At 41.9% G+C, this 27,474-nt stretch overlaps 1 protein-coding gene across 3 annotated transcripts in view; it reads right to left on the reverse strand.

Moving 5' to 3' along the window:
• frem1b (Fras1 related extracellular matrix 1b) overlaps positions 1-27,474 on the reverse strand; it is a 63,429-nt gene that overhangs the window by 25,660 nt on the left and 10,295 nt on the right. For all 3 annotated transcript variants that reach the window (XM_042416069.1, XM_042416068.1, XM_042416070.1), the window contains 17 exons: positions 26,509-26,617; positions 26,196-26,327; positions 21,532-21,876; positions 21,270-21,412; positions 20,969-21,165; positions 20,711-20,801; positions 20,263-20,430; positions 19,955-20,163; positions 16,652-16,745; positions 15,445-15,697; positions 13,263-13,457; positions 9,578-9,766; positions 9,279-9,475; positions 8,096-8,321; positions 6,548-6,692; positions 1,657-1,798; positions 1,323-1,527 (listed from right to left, as the gene is read on the reverse strand). In XM_042416069.1, the coding sequence (XP_042272003.1) occupies positions 1,323-1,527; positions 1,657-1,798; positions 6,548-6,692; positions 8,096-8,321; positions 9,279-9,475; positions 9,578-9,766; positions 13,263-13,457; positions 15,445-15,697; positions 16,652-16,745; positions 19,955-20,163; positions 20,263-20,430; positions 20,711-20,801; positions 20,969-21,165; positions 21,270-21,412; positions 21,532-21,876; positions 26,196-26,327; positions 26,509-26,617 (3,040 nt within the window). The remainder of the gene's footprint in view (positions 1-1,322; positions 1,528-1,656; positions 1,799-6,547; positions 6,693-8,095; positions 8,322-9,278; positions 9,476-9,577; positions 9,767-13,262; positions 13,458-15,444; positions 15,698-16,651; positions 16,746-19,954; positions 20,164-20,262; positions 20,431-20,710; positions 20,802-20,968; positions 21,166-21,269; positions 21,413-21,531; positions 21,877-26,195; positions 26,328-26,508; positions 26,618-27,474) is intronic.

The following is a 27,474-nucleotide window of genomic DNA, read 5'->3' on the forward strand; positions in this document are numbered from 1 at the left end:
AGGAGGAAGAGGAGGAGAACCCAGAGGAGTGAGGAGCACCCAGAGGGGGACGAGCCAACGCCACTCCACAGCTGCTCCACCTCCCCTCCGTTAATTATTCACCGGCTGAGGAGGTCGACCGTTTCTCACCTCGGCTCCTCCAGGATCAGAGGGCCCGGAGCCAGAAGGGCCGAGGCCTCGCCGCTGCCGTGTTCACCCGACTGGCAAAGCTGGCACGGCGAGCAGCGGGGAGGGGACGCTCAATAATGTATGAACCTGGACCGGCCGGCGGGACCACGGAGGGCTGAGGTGTGTGAAGGTGCAGAGTCAGAGTGTGTGTTTGTGTGTGAAGCACATTCTTCTTATTGTTGTTGTCGTGTAAAAACTTAATGTTCTAACTTTGTTTAAAGGTATTTGTGCTCTTTTTGATTTGACCCTTTATATATTTATACATTTGTGATATTTTGCTTTTAATAAATGAGTTAAAGGGGACATATCGTGCTTTTTGTGTTTTTCTGTTTATTTATATCCTGTTCTGATGTCAGATGTCAAACATGGTATAAGATCCAAAACTTGACCTCAACCTGCTCTCAACGCTTCGTTTGTGACGTTTTTTTCTTCCTTGCCGACAAGCTTATTCATAAGGCTAAGGTGGTTGCTAAGGTGGTTGCTAGGGTGTTTCCATGTGTTGCTCACTCTCATATTTCAGATCACGTTTTTTTCTACCTTGCCGACAAGCTTATGTCAGTTGGTCACGCATGCCCATAAAAGGCCGTCCATTATGTTGCCCTCATGCTAAGGTGGTTGCTAAGGTGGTTGCTAAGGTGTTTCCATGTGTTGTTCAGCTCCAACATATACGGATGGATTTGAGAAGTTGACATTTGGAGTAAAGAAGGAGAAAAAGAAGTGAAATCCTGCTACTATAGTTTGTTTACGTAGCCTCCGGAGCCGGAGGAAGCTTCCTGAAGCTGACCAATCAGAACAGAGTGGGCTTATCAGGAGGCGGGCCTTAAAGAGACAGGAGCTAAAACAGCCTGTTTCAGACAGAGGCTGAACTGAGGGGCTGCATAAAGGACCAGTAGAAGATAAATAAGGAGTTTTTAACTGGAAATCATGCAAAGATATTCCAGTAGAGCCCTAGAATATAAATATAAAGCTGGAAACGTGCAGAATATGTGTCCTCTTTAAGTGGAGACGGCAAATCACAACAGATAAGATTCTGGTCAGAATAATAACTGAGGACAATATGAAAATATATGTGATTTCTAATTAGAGTGTCTAAAGAATTCAACCTCATCACTGCTATACTCTGAGTCTGTCTTACGACGGATTTGACCTCTGACCTTTCTGCACGGTGTGGACGGAGATGAAGAAGCTCTGCACAGGACTCTCGTTGTCCAGGTCGCTGAGGGTGAAGCGGAAGCTGTCGTGACCTTTGAACCCGGCAGCGTTGGCGGCGGCGGTGTGCGTGTACCACAGACGGTTCATCTCCACGTCGTCCTGTGTGAAGTTCTGAAAGGCCGACAGCTCGGTCCAACCTGACTCCGTCTGCAGACGAGCCGCACGGATCAGACAAGTAGCAGATAATAAAACAAGTTCTGATTTTTAACTTCCTGGATTTTATTGTATTATTTTAGTTTGAGCAGGTTAAATATCCTCGCAAGATATAAAACGCACCTTCAGCTGCAGTTTGCCGAAGCGCGGCGCAGCGTTGAGGAAGTAGTACACCTGGCCGGGGGGCGTATCCAGGTCCTCGGCCTCCAGGACGACGCTGGAGATCACCCTGCGCTCGCCAGAGTCCACCTCCAACCCTGCGTTCCTGAAACACCAACAAAGAAGACAACAATTAGAAACTGGTTTCATGTAATAAAAGGACCTCCTCCTTTTGTCAGTCCCTGCTGAAGCTTGAAGTTCTCATATTATGTAGTGAGAAAATAAATTGAACATAGAGCAGATTGTGGAGAACTGTTTAGTGCATAAAGGTCACAGAATGATGTTCATCAACCAACATTAAAGTTTTCAGTTTATCATCATGAGACAAAGAAAGCAGCAAATCCTCAAAACTGAAGATATGAAAGTAGTGAAAATTTGGCATTTTCACTTGAAGAATTACATTTGAAAATAGTTGTTGGTTATTTTTCTGTTTATTGATTTAAGCTCAGCTTCTGGCTTCGGGAGCCCTTTAGCTCAAACTTGCAGCCGTGTAGATGGACGTCTGATCACGTTCCCACCATGAACGAACCGCTCCAGCACTGGTTTGTGACCCGACTGAGACCACTTCCTCTAAAGCATATGCGCTCAAGGCCCGCCACGTCATTTCATGTGGCTCGCAAGAGAAAAAGGTCCGATTGTAAAAAAAAAAAAAAGTCAAAAGCGGGCATTGACCGAAAACTACATTTCCCACAATGCATGCTGATTATGTTACCTACGAGGTGACGGTATCCCGCCGCTAGACTGCAATGTATCAACATCAATGTGATTTTCCAAACAAGTGGAATTGAGAAATATAAATAATGACCCCAAAATGTCCAGAAAGAGAAAAACTGATGCAGACGGAAGCAAGAAAGACGGGAAGAAGAAAACATGTTTGTGCTTCAAGGAGAAAAACCGGTTCGTCTTCTGTGTTCTGAGGCGTCTGTGATCAAAGAGAACGATCTACCAAACACAGAGCTGAGGATGCCAAAAACAGCCTTCAAGAAAAACTACAAATAGTCCAAGAACTAAAAGGCAAACTGCGATAATAATAATAATAAGAATAATAATAATTAGCAACAAGTTATTAATAATAATAAGTTGTGTTTGATGTTATTTTTCTTTATTCTCTTGGATAGTTTGATCGTTGATTGATGAGTCATGTGGGTTTCATAGCCTGACAAAATTAAAAAGCAACAAGCAAACATATTTTTTTTACATCTATGCAAATATATATATATATATAATATTTGTAAGTTGAATAAGTAATACATTCAGAGTTATTGAACATTAAGGAGTAGTTACATTTAAAAGTTATGCTGATGTGGCCCTCGGTGAGAATGAGTTTGATCTAAAGGGATTCAGATCTGCCCAAATGAATCGCACCAACCAGAGTCCCATTAAACCAGACTGAAAATACTCCACAGAGGCAGGATGAACGTGACGGGTGGAGGTGACGGATGAAATAATTGAACTCATGGTTCTGGACGGTGGGGAAAGTGAAGGTGAGGCAAAGATACTGTGTGAGGTGAAGAAGAGCTTCCTCCTTCTCATAAGAGTCATAACTCTCTGAACACACAGACATGAAACACATATCGACGTCATTCAGTGTGACTTAGACTCCCCGAGGATTCATTATCTCTGATGTCATCACCAATAAACCTCCATAAATCCTCTTAGAGATCAGAGAAAAAAAGATGCTGCTGACATTCTTCAGTATCACAGTAATCAGTGATAGTTGTCTGAACATCAGGAAGCTGCTAACAGCTGATTCACATGACTTTTAATGGAGTTACAACAACCCATCTGATGAGCTTTTACGGCGTCTTTCTCTCCTGATGATTTGTTGATATGTTGTTGTTATCATGTAAACATCTGTCAGATTACTGAAAACATTCTTGTGGCAGAAAGAAAAAAGAAAACCACTTAAACATCTTACCAGACACGCCTATTTTTATGCACAATACTCAAAATATAAAGGTTCTTGTTCTGCAACTCTTTAAATTTTACAACCAAAACATCAGCATGAGTATAATAACTGAACCAAAGTTACAGAAGCTAAAGTTTTATTGAACAGGTTGAAATACCAGGACATTACGAGGTAATGTTAAAATCACCACACCTCCCAGTACCAGTACCAGTACCAGTACCAGTACCAGTCAAAGGTTTGGACACACTTTCTCATTGAATTGAATGGGAAGATCCTGTCAATCCAGTCTGAATGAGGCTTTAACGTGATACAAGCAGGAAGACGTTGAAAGTTTGAGTGCCAGCAGGTTTTTCCAGTGTGATCATGGAGATGTGGGGTGGTGGTGTGGGTGGTGTTGGATGTTATGGGGGGGGTGGGGCGGGTGTTGGGGTGTTGGGGGGGGGGGTTGAACATCAGAAACCGTCTGGCTGCTTCCTCACTCGGAACTAAAATCCACGCAGGAGAGAAGCTGCCACGTCCATCCTGCAGGAAACGCAAAAACAAGGAAGCCGGCATCTGCCAAGTCTCCACGTTACTTCCACCTCGGTGGCCTTTACAGTACCAGCTCGGCCTGTGCCAACGCACCCACGCACACCCACAGCTGATCTGGGGGACAGGGACGTGTGTGTGTGTGTGTGTGTGTGTGTGTGTGTGTGTGTGTGTGTGTGTGTGTGTGTGTGTGTGTGTGTGTGTGTGTGTGTGTGTGTGTGATGGGACAGAATGAGGAAACCCAGTCAAGGATGCAAATTCCCAATCACTCGTTCAAATGAAAATATTATGGGTGGGGAGGAGGAGGAGGAGGAGGGGGGGTTGGAGATTCTCTGTGTAGTCACCCACTCAAGCAAGGCGACCCGCCACATGTGCACACACACACAGGTTACCCCCCCCTCCCCCCCCGGTCCCATGTTGACTCCCCTGACCTCGTCACGTCCTGCTGGGTTTCTCTGCTCTGGATTTCAGATTATTTCACCGCAGCAGCAGACGAAACTTCTGCTAATTACATTAAATTCCTGTTGATCCACGTCACAGAGAATCAACATAAAACAACAAATTTAACTGTAAAACAACATGTTTGATACAATTTATAGGCAATTTATTTTGTTTTAAGCAAATTAGGGCTGCAACTAACAATTATTTTGCTTGTGATTATGGATCTCATGAATGTTTAGTAAAAGATTAAAGCTGCAACAATTTGTCAAATAATCAATTAGTTGCCAACTATTAAATCAATCTGCAACTATTTTGTTTTCGATTAATTGTTTTGAGTCATTTTTAAGACAAAAAAGTCTTTCCAGCTGGCGCTAGGCGTCTCAATCAAAACAACAACAAAAGACGGAGTGTGATGATGGTGTGAAGTAGCAAGGGATCATGGGAGTTGTTGTCTTCCTCGTTAAATAACCAGCTTCACCGGGATAGGGTTACTCCAGTGTTAATCATTCAGGATGATTTTACCGGCAGAGGTCTCCTCCTCTCCAGAACAAACAGACCCGGAGATTACAGGTAAAAACACTGAAAAAAACTGTTTCACCTAAAAAAAATCAGTGTTTCTCAGACGATGTTCGGCGACCACCGGACGTCCGGTACGGGCTGTTAGCCGAGCTGCTGCTTGTTTGGTTTATTTCCCTTCTAACTTTAGATCCAGACGTTCGGCCGGTTTCTCCCGGGGACCGAATTATCCGCAGAGGTCTCCTCCTCTCCAGAAACAAACGTACACGCAGATTAAAATCATTAAAATACTAATTAAAGCTGTTTCACCTAAAAAAATCAATATTTCTCCGATGATGTTTGGTGACCACCGGACTTCCTGGAGGGGCTGTTAGCCGAGCTGCTGCTAACGTTTGTCCAGTTTATTTCTCTGATAACTTAAGATCCAGACGTCCAATAACTAAAATCCTTCTTCTGGCTAATAGATATAGTTAAAAACCACCTAAATTTATCATGAAAATGTGGCTTAAAACTGAATAAAAGTCCATTTATAACAGTTTGTGTGGAACAACCACAACGCTGATGTATTATCTTGTATGTGTGTAAGTTACTCTTTGGTAGACGCCATTGTAGCGGACAAACACAGCGCCGCCGTATGCATCTTGTGCGTGTTTACTCTTTGGTAGAGGAGGTATGACGCCATCGACAGGCTACCAAATGAAACGGTCCGTTACTTTGATTAAATTACAGATTTCTCTGAGTTTGAAAACTGTTGTAAACATTTGGGATAATGTAAGTACACAACTCAACAACATATATAACATAGGTCTAGTTGTTTTTAGACATTTTAATGTGGAATAATTACATATTATAGCTTTAAATGTGAATATTTTCCAGTTTCTTTAGTCTCTATGAGAGTAAACTGAAGATCTTTGGGTTTTGGGAAACAATTGATCGAGACAATAATCAACAGATTAATCAATAATGAAAATAATTGTTAAAAAGAGTAAATGTCCTCAAATGATTTATATCAAATATATTCAATTCACAAAGATATATGACAAAGAAAAGCTGCAAATCTTCTCATTGTAGACGCTGGGACCAGTGAAGTTTTGTCATTTTTACTTAAAAAAAATGACTGAAATGATCAAAATAGTTGATCAATTGATGGTTTTATCTCTGATGTAAATAGTCAGATGTCGACTATCAGCCTCTACAAAACAAAAATATCTGCAGCTATAAAACTCCAGTGACCCTGACCTCAAACCTCACAGTCACATATTTCCAGAAATGTCACGTGAACAAGTATTAAAACACTAAATCCTCCTGTGAGCTCATAAATCCACATCTGTGTGTGTGTGTGTGTGTGTGTGTGTGTGTGTGTGCGTGTGTGTGTGTGTGTGTGTGTGTGTGTGCATGTGTGTGTGCGTGTGTGTGTGTGCGTGTGTGCGTGTGTGCGTGTGTGTGTGTGTGTGTGTGTACTTGAGCAGTCGTGGTTTCTCGTCGTTGACCGGCAGCACGGTGACCTGTGCCGTCCCCTGGACTGTGTGGACGCCATCTGTCAGCCGCAGCAGCACGGCGTCCTTCAGGGTTTCCGTGTCATCGTGCATGTACACGATCTTCATGCCTGCAGAGGGACGAGGGGGGAGGAAGAGAGAGGAAGAGGAGGAGGAGGAGGAGGGCAGGTGAAAGGGAGGGCAGGGAGATTTGGGAGTGAGGTGGAGGAAAAAGAGGAAGAAATCTAATAAGTAAAAATAAAACTTTCAGTGGTGCTTTCATAAAAAACGTGTAATTCAGCCACATTAATACATCTTTTGTTAGCACTCTGGAGGGAAAAAAGACCAATTTCATTATAATGTAATAATATAATTTGCTAAGTTAAGATAGACATCTTCGTTCCTTTACAAATGCTGTTTAAATAATTAACTTATAGTAATCAAGTAGAAGCTAACATGAAGCTTCAGCGTCCAAATGAGTCAAATCAAGTAGATATCTTTCAACGTTACAGTCTTTTTAGTGCCAAAGTTCCTCTTTTTGTTACTATACTTCCACCTGCAGCTCAACAGGGAAACACTGTCCGAGGAAACACAAAGAGGGAATTTGATGCTAAAAAGACTGTAAATGTGTCAGATATCCACTTGATATGACTAACTCAGACTGATGAAGCTTCACACAGACTTGATTTTACATTACTTTAATTTTATATTAATTTTCAGAGTAATTTTCAGGTATTTAATGGTTCGTTTTCTGGACATTTCACAGACAGAGTCGTGCAATTTGGTACAAAGTATAAGAAACAACTTTAAAAAGTGTTCAGTTGGTTTAGTTGGTCATTTTATGTGTCACTAACATGTCAACTTATTAGATTGTTTTATATCACCCTTTGAAAGAAATGTCCTGAGAATGAACAGTTATGCAGCAGCTACTTTTAGGTAATTATTAAAAAAATCTAATATGCTAATATATTGTTTAACACGCAAAACTACACACTGAATCGTCAAAAATTGACTTTATTAAGCCAACTTAAAACTTCTTTCATTTTTTTCTTACATTTTGTACCAGATTGTGCCTTTTCCTTTCTGTAAAATGTCCTAAAATTAACTGTTACATTCCTGCACATTACTAAAAGAAATTCCAGGAAATCAGTGTAAAATTAGGAGACATGTAAAATAAAGTCCTACCAAACTTTAAATGCATTTTTTTTGCACTGAATGACTGTGTGGACACACTGTGGATTTTATCCTCCATCACTTCTATTGAAAGCACATTTGAAGGATCTTTTAATATCCAGTATGAACATGAACAGGAGGAATGATTACAGACACCTGACTGCTGCTTTAAAACACACTTGAAAAATTGTGAACTCGTCCTTTAAAGTCTCTGGATTAGAAAGATTTCCTGCTGAATCCACTCAGATTACACTTTGGATAATTTAGTCTTCCTACCCCGAAACACCGGAGTCGGACTGTGTTTCTACAGGATTCGGAGCTGTTTGTTGATACATATATGATCCCTGAGTTCATGTCTCACCTTGTCGGAGCTCCTGCAGGGTGAAGGAGGTGATGAAGAGGCTCCTCTGCAGGAGCTCGGCTCCCATCTCTCTGTAGCGGCTCATCTCTGTGCCGTAGATGCCGTTGATCAGGCTGCCGTGAGCCGGCGGCTCCGCCAACGTGAAGGTCAGGACGTCCGGCGGGGCGTCCAGGTCGAAACCGCTCAGGATGGACGGAGTCAACTCCCTCATCCCGCCCTCCTTCACCTGCAGGACAACAAATATATCTAGTTAGACGGAGCTGTGCTGACTTCGGCCCCTGATTCTGATTTAGTCTTTTAGTTTCTTAGTTAAATGAGGCTGCAGCAGGTTCTGTCTGTTTGTATGAATTCATTATATTTATATTCTTATTGCTCTTTTCTGTAGAGTAGTGGATTTATACTGTAGTGTATATGTTGACCCAAACCTCCACGCAGTCACCACAGGAACTAAAAAACACTGCAGGATTGAGACTGGGGAGCTAAAGACACCACTGGGACATTAGTTTTAGTTAAATGTTGGTCAGTCTAGATTTTGTCTGCTGCTGCATGTTTTCAGTTTGTCTCAGTGGATCGTAGATGAATTTAGTCCATAAATCTGTAACGTCAGGAGCCAAAATATGTTGTTATTTCTGTTTAAATATTGACGTCACGTATTGCGTCACTTACGTTGCTTGACACATGGACAAAGGGAGTTTCTGATAGTTTCTGTTGACCGTCACCATGGTTACTATCATCACCATCGTCTGTTCATCACTTTATTTGCATTTTTTGTATATTTTTTGTGCAACAGCTGCTTGTCAGACTCTCTCATTTTTGTTTATTGTTTCAATAAAACATCAGTAAAACGTCATCAGGATGGTTTTGTGTGGACACGTCGCATATAGGAGCCTATATTAGAGATATTATTGGCTGCTGGAGGAGACTGTTTGACCAATCAGGCGCTGCAGTGTGTGTGACTCCACTTCCTTCAGTTCATTCCACCGTTTTTCTCGTTATGATGTCATTTTTATTTGTTGATGAAAAATACAAAATACATCGTCGTAGTTCTCGTTTTGAAAGTTGACTCTTTATTTAGTTTTAGTCCCATTTTTCATCAGGAAAAAAAAGTTCTGTCATAGTTTTTGTGGATGAAATTAACACTGGGATGGAGGAAATATTCACCACAGCGGTCGAAAGTACGTACGGTGAAATTGGCGAGCAGCAGGGAAGGCGTCTCGTCATTGGTCGGGTTGATGATGATGTAGAGGGGGACGGGGGCGGAGCGATGCAGCCCGTCACTCACACTGATGGTCAGTTGGTCGACAGTCGGCTCCGCCCCCTTGTGCTCAGATTGGACGTAGTTGATGAAGCCGGAGGTCAGGTGGTCGAGACTGAAGGATTCTGGGGAGGAAAAAAAAATAAAAAAATCTCCAGTTTAGGTCAGATGTATGCTAAACACACACACACACACACACACACACACACACAGACACACACACTGACCGACTCGGACTCCCGCGTTGCTCTTCTCGGAGCCGGGCGTCGGCAGCGTGTTCTCCAGGAAGCCGTGAAGAGGCGGAGTCTCCAGGTAAAAGGTTAACCGGTCGGGGGGGCTGTCAGGATCCGAGGCCCCCAGGACCCCCCCACACAGACAGGCGAAGGAGCCCTCGTCCACCACCAACATGGACTCACCTGAACCAAGACACAAAATACACCTCGATTTATCCAAGTCAGACGCTGGAATCTTTGTTTACGTCCAAAACACAGCTGATCTTACTCATTAGACTTTAACGAGACTGTATCTTAAACCAACAGTCAGGAGCCCAAATGAACATTAAAGCTGTTTTTCTTGCTGTAATCATTCCTCCTGTTCATACTGACCATTAGAAGATCCCTTCATAATGACCTTACAATGGAAGTGATGTGTTTAAAAGTTTATCTGAAGCTAATATGAAGCTTCAGCGTCCAAATGAGTCAAATCAAGTAGATATCTTTCAACGTTACAGTCTTTTTAGTGCCAAAGTTCCTCTTTTTGTTACTATACTTCCACCTGCAGCTCAGCAGGGAAACACTGTCCGAGGAAACACAAAGAGGGAATTTGATGCTAAAAAGACTGTAAATGTGTCAGATATCCACTTGATATGACTAACTCAGACTGCTGAAGCTGAATAGAAGCTTCACACAGACTTTTAAATGACTGTGTGGACACACTGTGGATTTTATCCTCCATCACTTCCATTGAAAGCACATTTGAAGGATCTTTTAATATCCAGTATGAACAGGAGGAATGATTACAGCGAGGAAAACCTCTTTCACTGCTCATATGAACACCTGACTGCTGGTTTAAAATTGTGAAATTGTGTAACTCTTGAAAGTTTGATAAATATGAGCCTTGACGTTTTTTGGCAGCCTTCAGCTTCAGCTTCATTTACCCATAAATCCTGTGCTATGATGTCACTCAACTGGTCTGTATACTGGGCTGGAAAATGATTCTTTAAATGTGACGCAGGTCGACAGCCTGGTGTTAAATGGGTGTTAATGACATCATCAGCTGACCGTTAAAGGTAAAATCAGCATATGACAGTGTTGTTTTATAATTAAACTTCCTTCCATCTCTTTGTCAGCTGCTAATGAATCCGTCACACCACCGTCTTCCTTCGCCCTCCTGTTAATTAACAAACATCTCTGAACCTGCACCCGTACTGCCGGCAGGAACGCGTATGTATTGTGTGTGTGTGTGTATATATACATTATGTGTGTGTGTGTGTGTGTGTGTGTGTGTGAGCATTAATGATGGACAGTTCTGGATCTCGGTGATAAACCAGAGTCCCTCTAAAATAAGAAACAAGGTAAAGCTGGATTCCTCTTGTTTCGCCGCGCTAATGCTCTTACTCTGCATCTTTATTCACTGCTAATTAATTAGACCACGAAACATCACATATACACCCCCCCCCCCTAAAAAACCCTGAACTGCTGAGCGGCGCCGGCGTGGAATGAATGGCGAGATACGCTGGCAGGATTAGAGTGTTATCCTGCCGCTGGTGGCGCTGCGGTAATCCGGCTAGCGAGACGGCTAGTACACGCCGGCTATTGTGAAGCAGGGATTCACTTCTTCCCTTCTTTTGTTTTTGTAAAGACGTTCATTGTCCGCTGTCCGCTCTCTCTCTCCTGGGAGAACACACACACACACACACACACACACACACACACACACACACAGGAGAATGATAATCTCACCCAGCTGTATATATGTGTGTGTGTGTGTGTGTGTGTTTGTGTACATGTAATAACAACAGACAATAAGCAGATTTCACTTAAAACACATCAGTGCCAACCTCGTTAGCCAACACGCTGAGAACAACACACACACACACACACACACACACACCAAAATCACCCACAATGCAAAGTGCAAACAATGAGACAACTAACACACACACACACACACACACACACACACACACTGCAAAAAACATCCGTCTTTCTATACATTCAGGTCTGACAGTAATATTTAACACTGTTAACAAAGTTTCACTTGTTTCAGGACGTTTTTTTTTCTATGAATTTCTGGAATAATTTTATCTTCCTTCCAGTTTGCACACGGAGAAGGAAAAGACAGTCTGAAGAGGTGAAAACTCCTTCATCAGCTTCATCAGTGTTTCTGCAAATTTGATTAAAACAAAGAAGAAACAGTCACTGCACTGGGATCAATAAAAATGATTCTATTAAAGAATTATGATTCTTAAGAATATTGTGAAATTATCCCACCTGACGGCCACGTTTAGCTGCTGGATGTCATATTCGGGTTCTTAAATATTATTTCAAACCTCAATATAATATTTCAAAATATTTCTGTATCAGTATATTAAGTTCTGTTGTAGATTATATGATTATATGATTATATGATTATATATGATGATTATATGATTATATATGATGATTACATGTCTGTCTGTGCGTCCTGGGTGACCAGTAACATGCACTCCAAAAAAAATTAACAAATGATTTTCCATCCTTAAAAGTTATTTTGTTCATAAAAGTAATTATTTCACCTGTTTGCAAAACAAACTACTTTAATTCAATCGTTTTGTAGAATCAAGTTATTCAATGTTTTAATGTAACTGTGACTGTTTTTACTTTCTTTCAAGGAACTTTTGTACAAAAAACAAGAAAAAACAAGTTTTTTTTATCTTAACACTGGCAAGAATACTGATTATTTATTATTTATTATCCATTCATCAGTCTATTGTTTTCTACGTTCATCTTTTAGCCGATAAAATGTCAAGAAGTCGTAAAAAATACTTCAAATGTCTGAACAACTGTCCAAAAGTATATAGAAAGTAGTAAAATCTTTTAAAAACGACTGAAACAATCAATCATTAGAATATTTGCCTGTTAATTTTCCTTTAATTGACTTATTGAACTGGGACACGTCGTCTTGTTCAAATGTTTTTTAAACGTTGTTGCGTATTTGACCTTGAAAATAAGACAGAATGAAGCAGATCACTGCCCTGCAGTTAAAAAAATGAAGAAATACAGATTTTTTTGCAGTGTGTAAATATGTCTCTATAGTCTCAAACACACACACACACACACACACATACACATACACACACACCATCTCCCAGTCATCCCAGTGTGTGTCCCAGTGGTCACTGGTCTCCATTGATAAACACAGAGCTCCTCCAATCCCTCTTCTTGGCTCCGAATCCGGCGAGAACTATCACCTTCCCCAGGAGAGAGTCTGTGTGTGTGTGTGTGTGTGTGTGTGTGTGTGTGTGTGTGTGTGTGTGTGTGTGTGTGTGTGTGTGTGTCACCCCTCCCTCTGCAGAGTGTGTGTTGGACTGATAGGTGTCGGCGTGTCGTCGAGGTCAGAGCTGCTCTGCTGCATTAAGAGGATTTGTCAGCGGTGACGACCAGGAGGTGTTGGCAGCAGCAAGAACACAACACACACACACACACACACACACACACACACACACACACACACACACACACACACACACACCTCTGTCATTCTCCCATTATTGAGATGTTTGCAGTGAGACGAGGCTCCTCAAATCCTTCCCGTATTTTACGACGCGGCTCTTTCTTCGGTACTTTCGGTTGTGATAACAAAGTGAAATGTTGTGAACTGTTCCTTTAATATTTAAACCTGTCAGGTGTTTCGGTCACTTCCTCTTCTTACCCAGAGTGACGGCGGGGACTTTGTTGTTGACGGGAAGCACGGTAACGTTGAGGTCGTAAACAGGAAGCGTGCCGTGCAGGGGGACGGGCGGAGGCGGGGCGTCTCCGTGGCAACAGCCGTCCGTCACTCCGGCCTCGCCGTCAGAGATGATGAGGGTGACGGTGTCGAACACCGGCGCTGGTCCGATCTCGCCTCCTGAACACAGATATATTCACATATTAAAGTAGATACTCGTCAGTGCTCTCTGGTGGACAAACTATGTGATGGAGACCTGGTTTCTAAGTTACGTCAAATATATCTGTAACATTTCTGTGTTGATATTCACAAGAAACTATGTGAGTAAACATTTAACATGTTCCAAAAACGTAAAAAAAAAAAAATGGTAGCACATCTCAATTTTCTAGTCAAGAAGAACAAAAAATAACATTTGACTTGTTTATATGGCTCACATCACATGAGAAGGCTCTGTGCTGAAATATTTTGTCCTTCTTGACTAGTAAATTGAGATGTGCTACCATTTTTTTTTTTTACATTTTTGGAACATGCCTGCTGGATTTTGGGTCTAACGCTCCACTGAGAATCTCATAGTTGAAGCCAAACCTCCTTCTCCAGTTCAGAAACATTTAACATATTTTTTTTTTTTTTTTTTTTATTGGTGATATTGTTGACAAGACATAGTGGGAAGGAAAAAATAAATAAATAAAAGACAAATCAAGCAAATAAACAAACAAACAAAAATAATGACAAACAACAGCAATGACAACATCATATTACAATGAAAAAGATAGTAAAATGTAGAGAGCAACTAAGCAATATGGGTTGATTGTGGGAAAGGGGAAGGGGGGGGTGAGTGAATGAAAGTGAGAGAAGAAGAGAGAGAGAGGAGGGGGAGAAAGAAAAAGTGAGAGCGTCAATAATTATTATAATAATAATGATAATAATAATAATACAGCAATATAATGTAATAATGATAATAGTCTTGTTTGATAGTGTACTGTGACGGCGGTAGCGGCAGAGGCAGCCACAACAACAGTGAAATGGGTTAAATAATTAGCTATTTATATTAATTTATATCAATTTATTTCTATTTGAGTGTAACATTTAACATATTTAACTGGATTCATTGTTTAAAATTATTTATCTGTAAATCTGCACAGCGCCTGTTGGCTTTTATTCTGAGTGATTGAGAATGAGCCTATAATATTACACTTAATATAATATAATATAAGCAAGCAGCAACCTGCAGTTCCTTGAACGGCCCCATAGACCTCCATGTTAAAATACCCAACTTTACAGCAGAAATAAACATGTTTACAGCCTGGTACAAACAACGGTTTTGGTCTCTGTAGCTAATTTCCTCTTTCATGACAACTGTACGGGGGGTGAATTTTTTTATAACTTGCCCGTTTAAATTTTATTAAGCCGTAAAGTTCTGCATAATGAAGGACATGGCTGCTTTGAGTGACAGGTCCGCCAGCCGCTAGGTGGCTTGTTTCAGCCGTTCGGCCCCGCCTCTTTGCACATTTTTGATTGGCTGGGAGTTAGGCAGCATCACGTACTGCCAAGATGGCGACGGCCGGAGCGGCTCGCTTTGAGCTTCAAAACCGCTCTTCAGAAACCAACAGGTGACGTCACGGTAACTACGTCCATATTTTTACACAGTCTATGAATGTAATATAATATAAAACAAAATACTAAACTAAAACATTACTTTTGAAGGGATGCCGAGGTCTAAAGAAGTTTGGAGACTGCTGCCACTGAGCATGCTCAGTAGAGTCCTTCTCCAGCTGAGCCTGTTGACTGACTTCCTGTTGGCCCCCCCACACACATGAATGGGGATAAAATAATTCAATCATACAGCTCCTCTAAACTTTACAAATGCAGGTTTGTAACAAACATTTTACAGCCGCTCCTTTTCCAATGACTGTGTATGTGTGAGTATACATGTAATATATGGGCCAGTGTGTCACATGATGAACCCAGAAGTTGTGGTTACCCTGAGCAGCCACTACACCAAAATCTCTTCACAGCACAGCGGCGTCCGTGGGGGTTCAGGTGGGTTGATTTGAACTAATTCACGACAGTATTTGACACCAAAGGACACATTGAAAACAACAAGAACACTGCTGGGACATCTCTAATCCTTCCCACATGAGTGTCACACAGCGTGTCGCGTCCTCACCCGTGTGGACGTAGTAGATGTGTCCCTGCAGCAGGTCCTGCTGGGAGAACTTGTCCACAGGCAGCCCGGCTCTCTGCAGCTCCCCTCTGCCAGGACTGCGGGCCAGCATGTAGGTCAGTCTGGAGTCATCGCTGTCCCGGTCTGTGGCCGACAGGTAGTCCACCGTCACCTGGACCTGTCCCCCTTCCTGGCAGCTCAGCTCCCCACGCAGACCCCCGCCCAGCTGGGGAGGCTCGTCATTCATCGGCAGCACCTGAGGACAGCCGGCGAGGTGCTCATCACATATTCTAAACAAATCTGATAGAAATCTAAAAAAGATAAACATCTGTATTCTGTTCTGGGCCTGAAATGTGACAAACATCACACACACACACACACACAGGAGGGGATCAACGCTGCTTTAAAGGAGACTGTTAGTCTGGAGATAAATCTCAGCTCAGGAGTCTTAAACTAACTGAGCAGGAGAAAAGGTGAGTTTAATTTGTACGCTTGTGAGGGCTGATTATCTAAGTGTAACCTTCCATCAACTTGACAAAATTTGTTGTCTGTTGCTCAAATCGCAAATATTTCCTGTGTTTTCTCATCATAAGCCTTCAGCGCACATGAATATGCACCAAAGTTTAGTTCTATGCAAATATTTTAGTTAGTAATGTCCTGATCAAAAGTGTTTTTGGACCTTTAATATTGAGTATCTGCTGATATAGAGTCTGATCTGACACTTTTATTTACCTAAATGTTGATGAAATACGTATCTGACACAATGAAAAGATGCGGCTGCAGACTGCAGCTTCAATACTGAAGGTTCTGGTTCAAAACCATTGATTTGATCTGCTTATAATTATTGATATGATGTGAATGAAAGTTGTTGTGGAGCTTCTTCTTTCACAAATAATCTTTGGTTGAGAACAGAAACACAAACCGACAACAGACGAGTTTCATTCTATCATCAAGTTAATCAGAGGATGAAGGTTAATTAGTTACAGCCGATATGAGCAGCAGCCCAACACGTTTGTCATTTTAACCAAAGCTGAAAATGAAGCTCAGTGCAGTAAAACATTTCACAGTTCATTAAAATGAAAAGAAAAATATTCGTGGAGACTTCTTCAGATGTTGGACATCAGATATAAGTTGATCTCTGATGTGATGAAGGTACAAACAGTGTCTCAGTCACAGGATGCAGGTGGATGATTTGATGTCTGAAACTCACCTGAACGGGCAGAATGACATCAGCAGAGTTCAGACCGTCCGTCACCCTCAGACCAACTTCATCCTCAGTGGTCTCAGAGTCGTCATGGATGTACCTGCAACACCAAGAAACACTCGTCACACACCATTATCATCATCATCATCATCATCATCATCATCATCATCTGTCACTCAGCAGCAGTCAAAACACAAGTTTCATTCCAGTTTCATAGCACGCTAATTAGCAAAATGCTATTTTTTTAGGATCCTATTTGAAGCAGCTAGATGTTGAAAATATCAAGTAAACCAAACTTGGGCACTTTCAAAAATTACGATTTCCAGAATAAAATGGTTTTATTAATAATAAAAATAGTATAAAATTCACTGTCTTGCTAAGCAGCCTGATATCAAAGAACTTGTGACAAAAATCTTAATGGCAGTCATTGATGGACATGGTATTTATTAGGGCTGTAGTCAACCAAAGAAAATCGACTGAAATCGTACATAATCTTCAACTAATGGATTAGTCGTGGGTGGGCTGATGTAACGGGACCGAGTGCACAGTGAGCTCACATTTCTCCGTTTCGCCTCTTCAGGTTAGGCTAACCTATTGTTGCTAACTTTGGAGCTAACCCCATTCACTTTTCCAGCAGTTGGAGAAACAACAGACAGACGTGACTTTTTAGCATTTATTAACTGTTACTCTGTAGTCTGTACTGTACATTTACTGCCAGACTGAGAACTTACCGCTAACCTTTTCCTCTGCTCCGCTTCACTTTCCCGCTCGCTACGCAAACATACTAAGCACTGCCCTATTCCTAAACGGAGTTACGCTACGTTAGCGTTATTTTTGGCTTTAAACAAATTATCTTTTGGCCTGGCGGGGGTTCGTTAATATTATTACAGGAGAAACGCTGATTCAGTAAACACTCAGTAACCGTTGAGTACAGTTAGACCCTGCAGTCTCCATTGAGTTGGGCGAGTTCAAAGCTGTGAAAACAACAGTGTTTTGAATACCGTTTTTGGTTTTTGCCGATTCGTTTTATCGTTATTCCTTTTTGGATTGAATATTGCACAGGTCTGCGGACATTCAACCAATTCGTTTTTGCGTTTGAAACCAAAAGCGGAAGTCACAGGGGTTTTTCCTTTTTTCATTTTAAACCAAAAACGAAATCACGTGATCTATTCCTTTTTAGTTTCCCAACGAAAATCCAGAAAACCACATTCAAAAGATCGAGCAATTTTTGTTTAGAAATCAAGTATTTTGTCAGTTTTGTACTATAGCGGAAACGGCTACATTAGCCTACCCATGATCCTCAGCGGCCGTTGCTATGGTGAAGACGAACTGGCTGAATGTCCGCAGACCTGTTCGATATTCAATCCAAAAAGGAATGACGACAAAACGAAACGGCAAAAACAGACCGGGTTTGATTGGTTTTTCGTTATTTGATTCTGACACCAAAGACGGTTTTCTGTTTTTTGTTTTGAAACAAATAACAGATTTACCGTTTTTTGTTTTTTAATTACAAATGAATTACAAATTATGCGATGATACCCGGACCATTTTCACAGGTAATTTGTTAGTCTGTCCTGATGTAGCACTTTTCTTCTTATGAAAGTAACACGGAGATTATTGGACCAATGAGAATTTATTCGGACGAGAGCATATCGACCAACTAATCGACCAGTCGACCAGGAGCCTACAGCCCTAGTATTTATGATATTTACCTAACCATGAATTCAATTATGAATGTTCACCAGCTCATGATTGAGCTGAACACACCTGATTTAGATAATTAGTTGAGTTTCATTTAAGATGGACATTAATATGAAAAATGTCACTGCCACCAGGTTGGATATACAGTATGAGATAAAAACTATTTTACCACTTGGCTGCTGAAATGAACAGTTTGTACAGTCAAAAGTGATCATTTCCACATAAACATGGCAGAAGACTTCAATCTACCTCGAAAATGTTATGTATCCTATTAAAATCACTGTCATAATCATAAAAACGTATCTTTATTGTGATCCTAAATGAAGTCAATATTATTTATAAAGTACAGAATCACAGATTTATCTCAGAAAACTTTACAATATGAACAACATATGACACCCTTAGACACTCTAGAGTATCAGTCTATAAAACAACATTTTAAATATACAATTATTAAAGTTCTGTCATAATTTTGTAAGAGTTATGTCACTTTCTGACAGGTGCCAATATTATATTTTTGAACATTTGTTACTGAGGCTGCAGACCAGAGGAGAGAGACAGAAGATTTGTGTGTCAGGAGATAAACTCACTCTCAGACATTTAAATAACCACCTCTGAATCTCAGGCCTGACTCAACGTGAGGTTTTAGTTTATGCTTCCGTGGGTTCAGCTGCTGGATCAGTGGGCGCGGTGACGCGGACGCCGTAAACACAAAATCCACTCAAATAAGATCAAAGAAGCAGCAGACTAACAGTTTAGAGAGGAAACGGTTCATGTGGGTCGACCTTTACATGTCGACAGCGTGTAATCATGTGACCGGAGTATAAAAACCATCTAATCACTGTGATATCCAGACAGCTTTGATCATGTTTGGTCTCCATGTAAGAGCAGCCTGTGATCCAGCAAAGCGTCAGAACGAGAACACACGTTTTCTATGGATCTAAATCAAACACATTGTTTAAACCAGCTTGAAACTATTTTGATAATCGATTATTCATTTAAGTCATCAAGCAAAAATGTCAAATATTTGCCATTTCCAGCTTCTCCAGTTTGAGGATTTTATCTTATCTCTGTTTTTATATCACTGTAAAACTAATATTTTGGGGGTTTGAACTGTTGGTTGGACAAAACAAGACCTTCAAAGACGTCACCTTTGGCTCTGAGACACTGTCATGGACACGTTTTGCTATTTTCTGTCACTTTATTGACCAAATAATAAATCAATTAATCAAGGAAATCAACAGCAGCTTAATCAATGGTGAAAATATTAATTAGCTGCAACTCTAGTTACTTTTTCATGCCTGTCTATAAAGCAACAGGCTCAGTAGCTTTCACTGTACAGTAGGATGGTAATAGATTACTAATCGGATATGTATCTGATTGATCTTTTTCTACCACATCATCCCAAATATAAGATCATTTATATTCAAGGACTCAACAGTTATGTATTATTCACAACATCAGATATTCTTTTTGAACTTCTGTCTCCCACACAATGTGTTGCTTTCTTACTCAAACCTTAATCTAAACTTAATTTTAACAATAGTCTTGTCCCTGCACTGTGCACAAACTCAAACTGGTCGTCACAAAGACAAACATCAGACAGACCTGAGTCGGAGTCCTCTCAGGTCCTGCAGGGTGAATTTGTCTCCCTGCAGCAGCGTCCGGCCCTGCAGCTCCAGTCGGCCGTGGCGAGCCGTCCTCTGAACCTCCACCCTCAGCGCCTCCTCCCGACTGTCCCGGTCCTGAACCAGGAGGTGCTCTTCCGTCACGAAGACCCCGCCGCCCTCCTCCACCCGCAGCAGGTTGGTGAAGGCCTGAGAACAACCACACAGAGGATCCACCAACACGCGTCAAACACCTGCTGGATCTTCAAATGTCAGACCACTGAATGGACTTCTGGTTTGACCTCTGACCTCTGGTGCCTGGTCGTCCACGGGGGTGATGGTGATGTTGAAGAGCAGACCGGAGACGGTGCCGCCGTGGTGGTCGCTAACGGAGAAGACGAACTGGACGAACAGCGTCTCCGGACCGATGTCCTCCACGGGAGGCATGAAGGCCACTTTCATGTGGTTGACGGCGTGCTGGGAGAGCAAAGCAGGAAGTAACTAAAAATGTGACTCAAGCTTTTTCATATTTTCAAATTCAAAGGTCTTTATTAACACAACCGTGATCAAATACAGTATTGCCAAAACACCGTGTGAATACAATACATTTCAGAAAGTATATATTAGGCTTATATATAGTATGTAATGCTTAACAGTTCAGAGGATTGAACAGTGTTTGAGACTTAACAGCTGTGTGCAGGATGATCTTTGCTGTTAACTTTCATAAGTCAGTGGAGGTGTTTGTGTGTGTCTGAACCTGTGTGAAGGACGTTAACACCGCCACCATGGGGTCTCTCTTCATGGCGTTGGTGCTGTCAGTGTAGAACAGACGTCCTGCATCCATCAGCCTGAAAATTAAAGATAAAAAAAAGTGTAAATCAGACATCTTTGGAGTTTTTGTAAGCTTTATTTTCTCTCCTTTGATGGAGCTAGGCTAGCAGTTTCCCCCTGCTTCCAGTCTTTGTGCTAAGCTAAAGGCTAAGGCTACGTTCCTCGTGTCCTGTCCTGTCCTTACCCAGGATGCAGTGGGCTGAAGCAGGGCTGGGTGATGACGTAGGTCAGGTCGGTGTCCGGATGCTCTCTGTCTGTAAAGTGGAGGTGAGTCTGAGTGATGTAAACCACCTCCGTCTCCTTCACCGTCAGCGAGCGAACGCTGCCGGAGACTTCCACCGGGAGCTGGTCCTTCACCGGGAACACATGGACCACCACCGTCTGGATAGAGAGGCGGGGGGGGGGGGGGGGGGGGGAGGGGTTAGTGTGAGAGGAGGGTAAACCCTGATTCAGTATTTACAGATGCAGCAGGACTTTTGACTCACATATGTTTGGGAGAGGTTGGGCGGCTGGTGGCTGTCGGACAGCGTGAAGTCGAAGGAGTCTTCAAACTGTTCCTCTCCTGAGTGCTGGTAGTAGATCTGACCCTGGATCAGATCTCTCTGCAGGAAGTTGTCCACAGGAACTCCTGCGTGGTGAGGAGCACAGCGGGAACAACACAAAACCTCAGTCAGCAACAATTAACAGTGAATAAATGCAATCATGTCATATTAGGTGCAATGCAGCACAGTGTTGTTAAGTCAACACCTGTCTCGTGGATGGAGGTCTTTCTGACCAGCTGCCCCGTCCGGGGGGACAAGACTATCTGGTAGAGGATGTAGTCGTCGCTGGAGTCCAGGTCAGAGGCCAGCAGCATGTACTCCTCCATCCGCACGGCGCCACCCTCCTGCACCTCCACCGCCACGTTGTTGATGAGGAAGGGCGGAGAGTCGTCTTTGGGCAGGATGTTGACGGGGAACTTGTGGCGGATGCTGTGACGGCCGTCGCTGATGCGGAAGACGATGTGGTCGCGGGTGGTGTCGCTGTCGGAGTGATGGTAGACGACCACGCCCTCCCTCAGGTCCCGGACACGAAACATGAAGGCCTTCCCGCCTGGAAAACAGGAAGTACAGGTGAAGTGATTAATTGAATTACTTACTGACACGGATATATTATATAAAGAAACACATGAACGTTTGCAGGGTCATCAGGGACCTTTCTACACTCTGCAGGAGCTGGATCTGAAACCATCTGCAGGGTCTGTCTGGTAAGAATCTGCTCATAGATCGTCAGGAAGGTTTCAGTGATTCTAAACATTCATAATTTTCATTCAGACTTTAACCTGAGAATAATTTAAGCTTTCAGAGTCACTGATAGGTTTCTATATCAGACAGTGATCCTGCAGTAGAACAGTAACAAGAGCTTTCGCTGGACAACATTTAATCTTCTCAGAAAATAAATCTGTTTCTGCAATTTTTGGAGAAAATCCCGTCAGCACAAAGGCGTCACACCAGTGTGCATATTTCACAATAATAAGCCCGTCAGATGTCAGTGATTTATATTTTTAAAAACTACAGTACCAAATTCACAATCCATAATGTCCATTAATGATCTGAAAGCGTGACGAGACACCTCAAGTTTAAACCTCAACTGTGTTTAAATCTACAAAATATCAGACTCACTTTTATATATTTGAGAAACTCTAATAAATGATTAAATTAATATATAAACACATTAAAATATGGTTTAGACTTTTCATATTTGAGTTAAATCAGATGGTTTAATATAAAATTCACAGAGGAAATATTAGGGTTAGACAATAATTCAATAATATTATTTATTGACTTTTCAGTGAAATTGTTCTGTGATGTTATAACTATATTATAATGACCATGATTGATGTTTTACATGTTTAAAATAGTTTTATGGGATTAAATTCAGACGGTGGATTATTCATTTGAATATTTTTCATTTACACACATTTGTTATATCATGACATTGTATACTGATATTGTAAAAATTAGTATTGTGATATTGATTTCATATATAATCCAGCCTTAATGTTGCAGTCAAAGAATAACTGCACAATATACTTTATAGTAAGTCTACAGTGTAGATATGACTGTGGTCAAATGTAGAGAACAAATCCTTCTGTAATTTATTACATTTATTAAAAAATCTTCCACTTTTTGTTGCTCCAGCTAAACAAATGATTTATTTAGTTTGTTTATTCCAAGCAGCTTATTTTTGTTTCGTGTACAAACTTTAATAAAAATGTGTTTTTTACTGTCGGACTCGATGTTTGACACTATGAAGAGTTGGACTGAACATGAAAAACTTCTTGTGTCTCTGTCCTACATTAATGAAATGTAGGCCGAGTCCATCTGTCAGCTCTCTGCTGCTGGCTGGCCTTCCTCACACTGTACATCATGCTAACGCTAACAGCACAGCGTCACATGACTGGCGGCCTACTGGCGGACATGTGTTGTTGTCAGCGGACGGCTCAGTTTCCAGCCAAACCTTCGCACTTCGATTCAATTACCATCTCCAACACATGCACTGTTTTTTCTTCTCCCATTGTCACTTGGAAATAACAAGTTTCTCTTAGCGCCTGAAGGCACCGGGAGGCGCTGGCTGGGGTTTGTGCTGTGAACACCGGTGGGGTAAAACATGGCGTCCTTCCCGGTGGCCGCCCGGTTGCCAGGATTGGGGGGCTTCCTGTCTCCCTGCGCATGCCAGAGAGACAGAAGGGCAAGGTCAGCAGACAGATTGAGAGACGAGCGGTCGCAAGCCCGAACCTCATTAGCAACTTTACCGAGGGGAACCCGGCTACTGGTCCAAGTGATGGAAACAACTTGGTAATTGGGCCCAAAGGTGGCGTTGGGCAACAGGCCCATAAAGGGAAAACTGGGATGGGAGGGCTCTGTGAGTGTGTATGTGTAAGAGAGAGAGAGAGAGAGGGACTGTGCAGCAGGACAGGCAGCCATCCATTTGGCTGAAGGCGTTGGACCGAGCCTGCAGTGACTGTGGCGCCCTCGCCCCCGAGTCGCAGCGTCGAGGGTCAGCGGCGTTCTCCACAGAGACACAACTCCACCAGAGGATCCACTAACTGGTTCCTACAGGACACATGATGATGTTTGGGGAGCAGAGCCAAACTTTTGTCAGTTTTTTTCCTTCTTGACAACAGTTGCAGATAAACAACTAACGGTCTAAAAGTGAAGAGATGAAACATGGAGGAGGAGGAGGAGGAGGAGGAGGGAGCCGGTGGAAACCTGCCCAGTGGGACACAAGTTTCAACATCCGTCCAACTAACATAAAGATGTTTCTCTGAACAATTTTTGATGTTTGATGGTAAAAACAGAGAGATATAGAGCAGCAGAGTGATAGAAAAAATAATATTTTCCATTCAATTATTGAGATGAAATAATTTGTTTTGTTTTGTATGAATGAATCAATTAGCTCCACCTTCAACATCCTCACTCATTCAATTTTTTGGTCTCTTTGGTGGAGGCCTGGAGCGACGGTGGCAGCAGGACAGGAATGTTCCGTCTACAGTAGAAGAAGTAGAGGAATCAGGTTATCTTCTAAATTAATTGATGAATCATTTATAGTCTATAAAATGTCAGTTTCCAGTTCAAGGTGACGATTTCAAATTTCTTGTTTGGTCCGACAGTCAAAGCCAAAATATGTTGAGTTTACTATCTTAAAAGACAAAAAAAAAGAAAACCAGCAAATTTTTGCACATTTTGCATTTTTGTTTTAAACCAAACTTGCAGATTCCTGTGAAGTGTGCACAGATTATGGATTTATCTCCAAACGCAGCACAGTGCGAGGTGTATTTGCAGGTCGCGGTTGCAGTTATTAGTGAAATGCGTCTTGATGAAAGAGTAATTTGATGAAACGGGGCAGAGAATCAGTTGAAAACACACCATCCTTTCACTCTGAGCTTCCCCTTGTGTTTCTATAAGTCTAAAGCAGCCATGAAAGGTTAACTCCCTGCCTGGATCCCTCGGGGGGGTGCCTGCACTCCTGCCACCTCACCCCCCCCTCCCCTCCTCACTGCCTCCTTCTAGCTGGTAGCATAAAAACCTGTTTGGGGACAGTGCATCTGCTCCCTGTGCACGGCGGCATGAAATGGCATAAGTCCCTTCAATCTGCTCCGTCCCGCTCCCCCCCCCCACCGTCAGAGACAAAGAGGCCGTCTCTCCCTACGCGCTGGGCTGGAAGGGACAGACGTGGACGGAGAGAGGGAGGCAGTGGCGGCCTCGGCGCTGCCACGGCCCCTGGCGAAGTGGCCGCGGCCTCATTTTACACCTGATTAGGAAACACATGCAGGGCCACTAGACATATGCTTCCCCAGCCACACCACAGAGTCCCTGACGGATGGGCAACACATGGAGGAAAAAGGGCGGAAAAGGCCAGACGACATTCTCTGGGAATTCCCAGGGCAGTGTGTGTGTCGGAATACCAGCACGGGATTAAAGGACCGAGAATCACTATATTTATATATAGGACTCTATCAGTCTGCTGCATGTAAATAAATGCACAAATATCCTTTTTACTACTTTCCATCATCAGTCTAAAACCTGAATAGTGCCGAAATGTTGTAGTTGTAAAAGTTAATCACAACAATTTTTCATTTATCAGGCAACAATGCTCTGGTTCCAGCCTCTTAAACGTGAAAGTTTTGTGTTTTATATCATTGCAAACTGAAAATCTTTGACTTTGGAGAGACAGAAAAATAAAGATGTTAGCTTAGACATTGAGAAACTGTTATGATTTGAAGGACTAAATGAATAAATGTTAGTGGCATTGTGAGCCGTAACCTAATTTAAAATACAACTAAAATCATACAAGTCGTGCCTCTTTGTAGTCAAGAATTTATGTCAAAGTGATTTTATATATTTACACCAAAGAGCTTTAATATACGTGTTTTATTGACAGTTGGGACAAATGGAGAACGTGACACATGACACGCTTCGGCCTGATTTTGGAAACACGGCTGAATTATTTTAGCAGGATTATTGACAGAGGAGGCGGCTTTCTGACCTTTCTTTTGGTTTTTGATGTATGTTTGGAGCAGAAAGAGACGGACAGAGTTCTTCCTCACAGCATAAAAGTGTCTGAATTTAAATACTCAACTTATTTAGACGTCTACAAGCTTCTTGGCGTTAGTTTTCAGTTTCAGTTGAATTATTTTAAATATGAGGACGCTCCATGTAATGATTTATCTTTATATTCAGCAGCTCCTCTGTTACTTTCACTGTCTGCTATCATCACAACACTACACTTTGATGCATTTATGCCTTTATTAGATGCAACAGTAGAGAGATGACAGGAAACAAGGGTGAGCTGTGAAAGTGGAAAAACAAGCGACTCAATATGTCGTTGTGGAAGTTACAGAGCGACCCCTGTGACCTTTGACCCTTTACCTCTGACACTGAGACGTCCATGAAGCGGTCCGTCCACAGCCACCAGGTAGACGGCGTCTATGTTGTCGTTGTCGACTATCTGCAGCTCCTCCCACGTGATTGGTCGAGACTGACCCTCCAACAGGTCCAGACCTGAGACGCCAGAGATAAAAAAAAAAAAAAAACGAGAATAAGATATCAAAATAATTTACTGTAGAGCTCCTCTTACATAATGTGTTTTATCTGTCTATTGCTACAGTTTCATTGACTTTTTTTAGATTCTGACAGGAGTTAAGCAGCAAACACATCTGCTGTGATGTTTTACATACAGTACCCATGTTCCAGGAGACTCTGGGTGCGTTTGTTTCAGCCACCCTGATGGAGATGTGGACCATGATGGGCGGGCTGATCATATAGGAACCATCTATCACCTGGAACTCCACCTTACAGAAAATAGATTAACAAAATATTTCAAGATATATGACATGTACATGAGGTACACTTAATTAAAGCAAGCAAGCAAAGTTTATTTATATAGCACCTTTCACAAACACCAGTTACACAGTGCTTCCCAGTCAAAGAAATAAAATAAGATAAAATAATGTGAAATAAATATAAAATAAAATAAAATCAGAATAAAGAAAAGCAAAGACACCAGATAAAATACACAAGTAGAGCAAATATAATGGACAAATTAAGATAAAATAGCACATACTACCCAAATGCCCGTCTGAACTTTAGCTGCTTTTTAAAGGAGTCTACATTATCCAAGGACCTTAAGCTTGTTTGAAAGAGTTTGACTGATATGAATCCACATTTTGTGTGTTTCCCTACTCTTGCAAAAGGTTTACTAGATTAGCCAATTTAAGAGTGACAGCAGGTTCCACTGTTTTCAGTTTTGAATCTGAGTATGAATCTAGCAGTGCGAAGCTAACTGTGAGCTACATTACAAGCTAGCAAACTAGCTAGCCCACCACCTAAACAAGCAGATTTAACAGCAGTTACACCAACTACACAACACTGTATCACGACTGACAGCAAAACAACCCACAGAACTTAGAAACTGAAAAAGCTAAAAGGATATTTTTTTCATCCGTTGTGCTGGCTCTCTGTATATACACTTATCTTGTGCGCTAAAATTAACCAAAACGTGGGAATGAATTGTATCTTGTGTGCACACAATAGCATTTCAAGCACTCGATGTAGCAAAAGGTGGCTTCGATATATATATTCTTTCTCTCTGTGGCTCTTCTGGGGCTCCATAGTTTAGCAATACTTTAAACTAGCATCTTCTTACTTT

The sequence above is a fragment of the Thunnus maccoyii genome, chromosome 7, assembly GCF_910596095.1.
Source record: "Thunnus maccoyii chromosome 7, fThuMac1.1, whole genome shotgun sequence".
NCBI classification, from domain to species: domain Eukaryota; kingdom Metazoa; phylum Chordata; class Actinopteri; order Scombriformes; family Scombridae; genus Thunnus; species Thunnus maccoyii.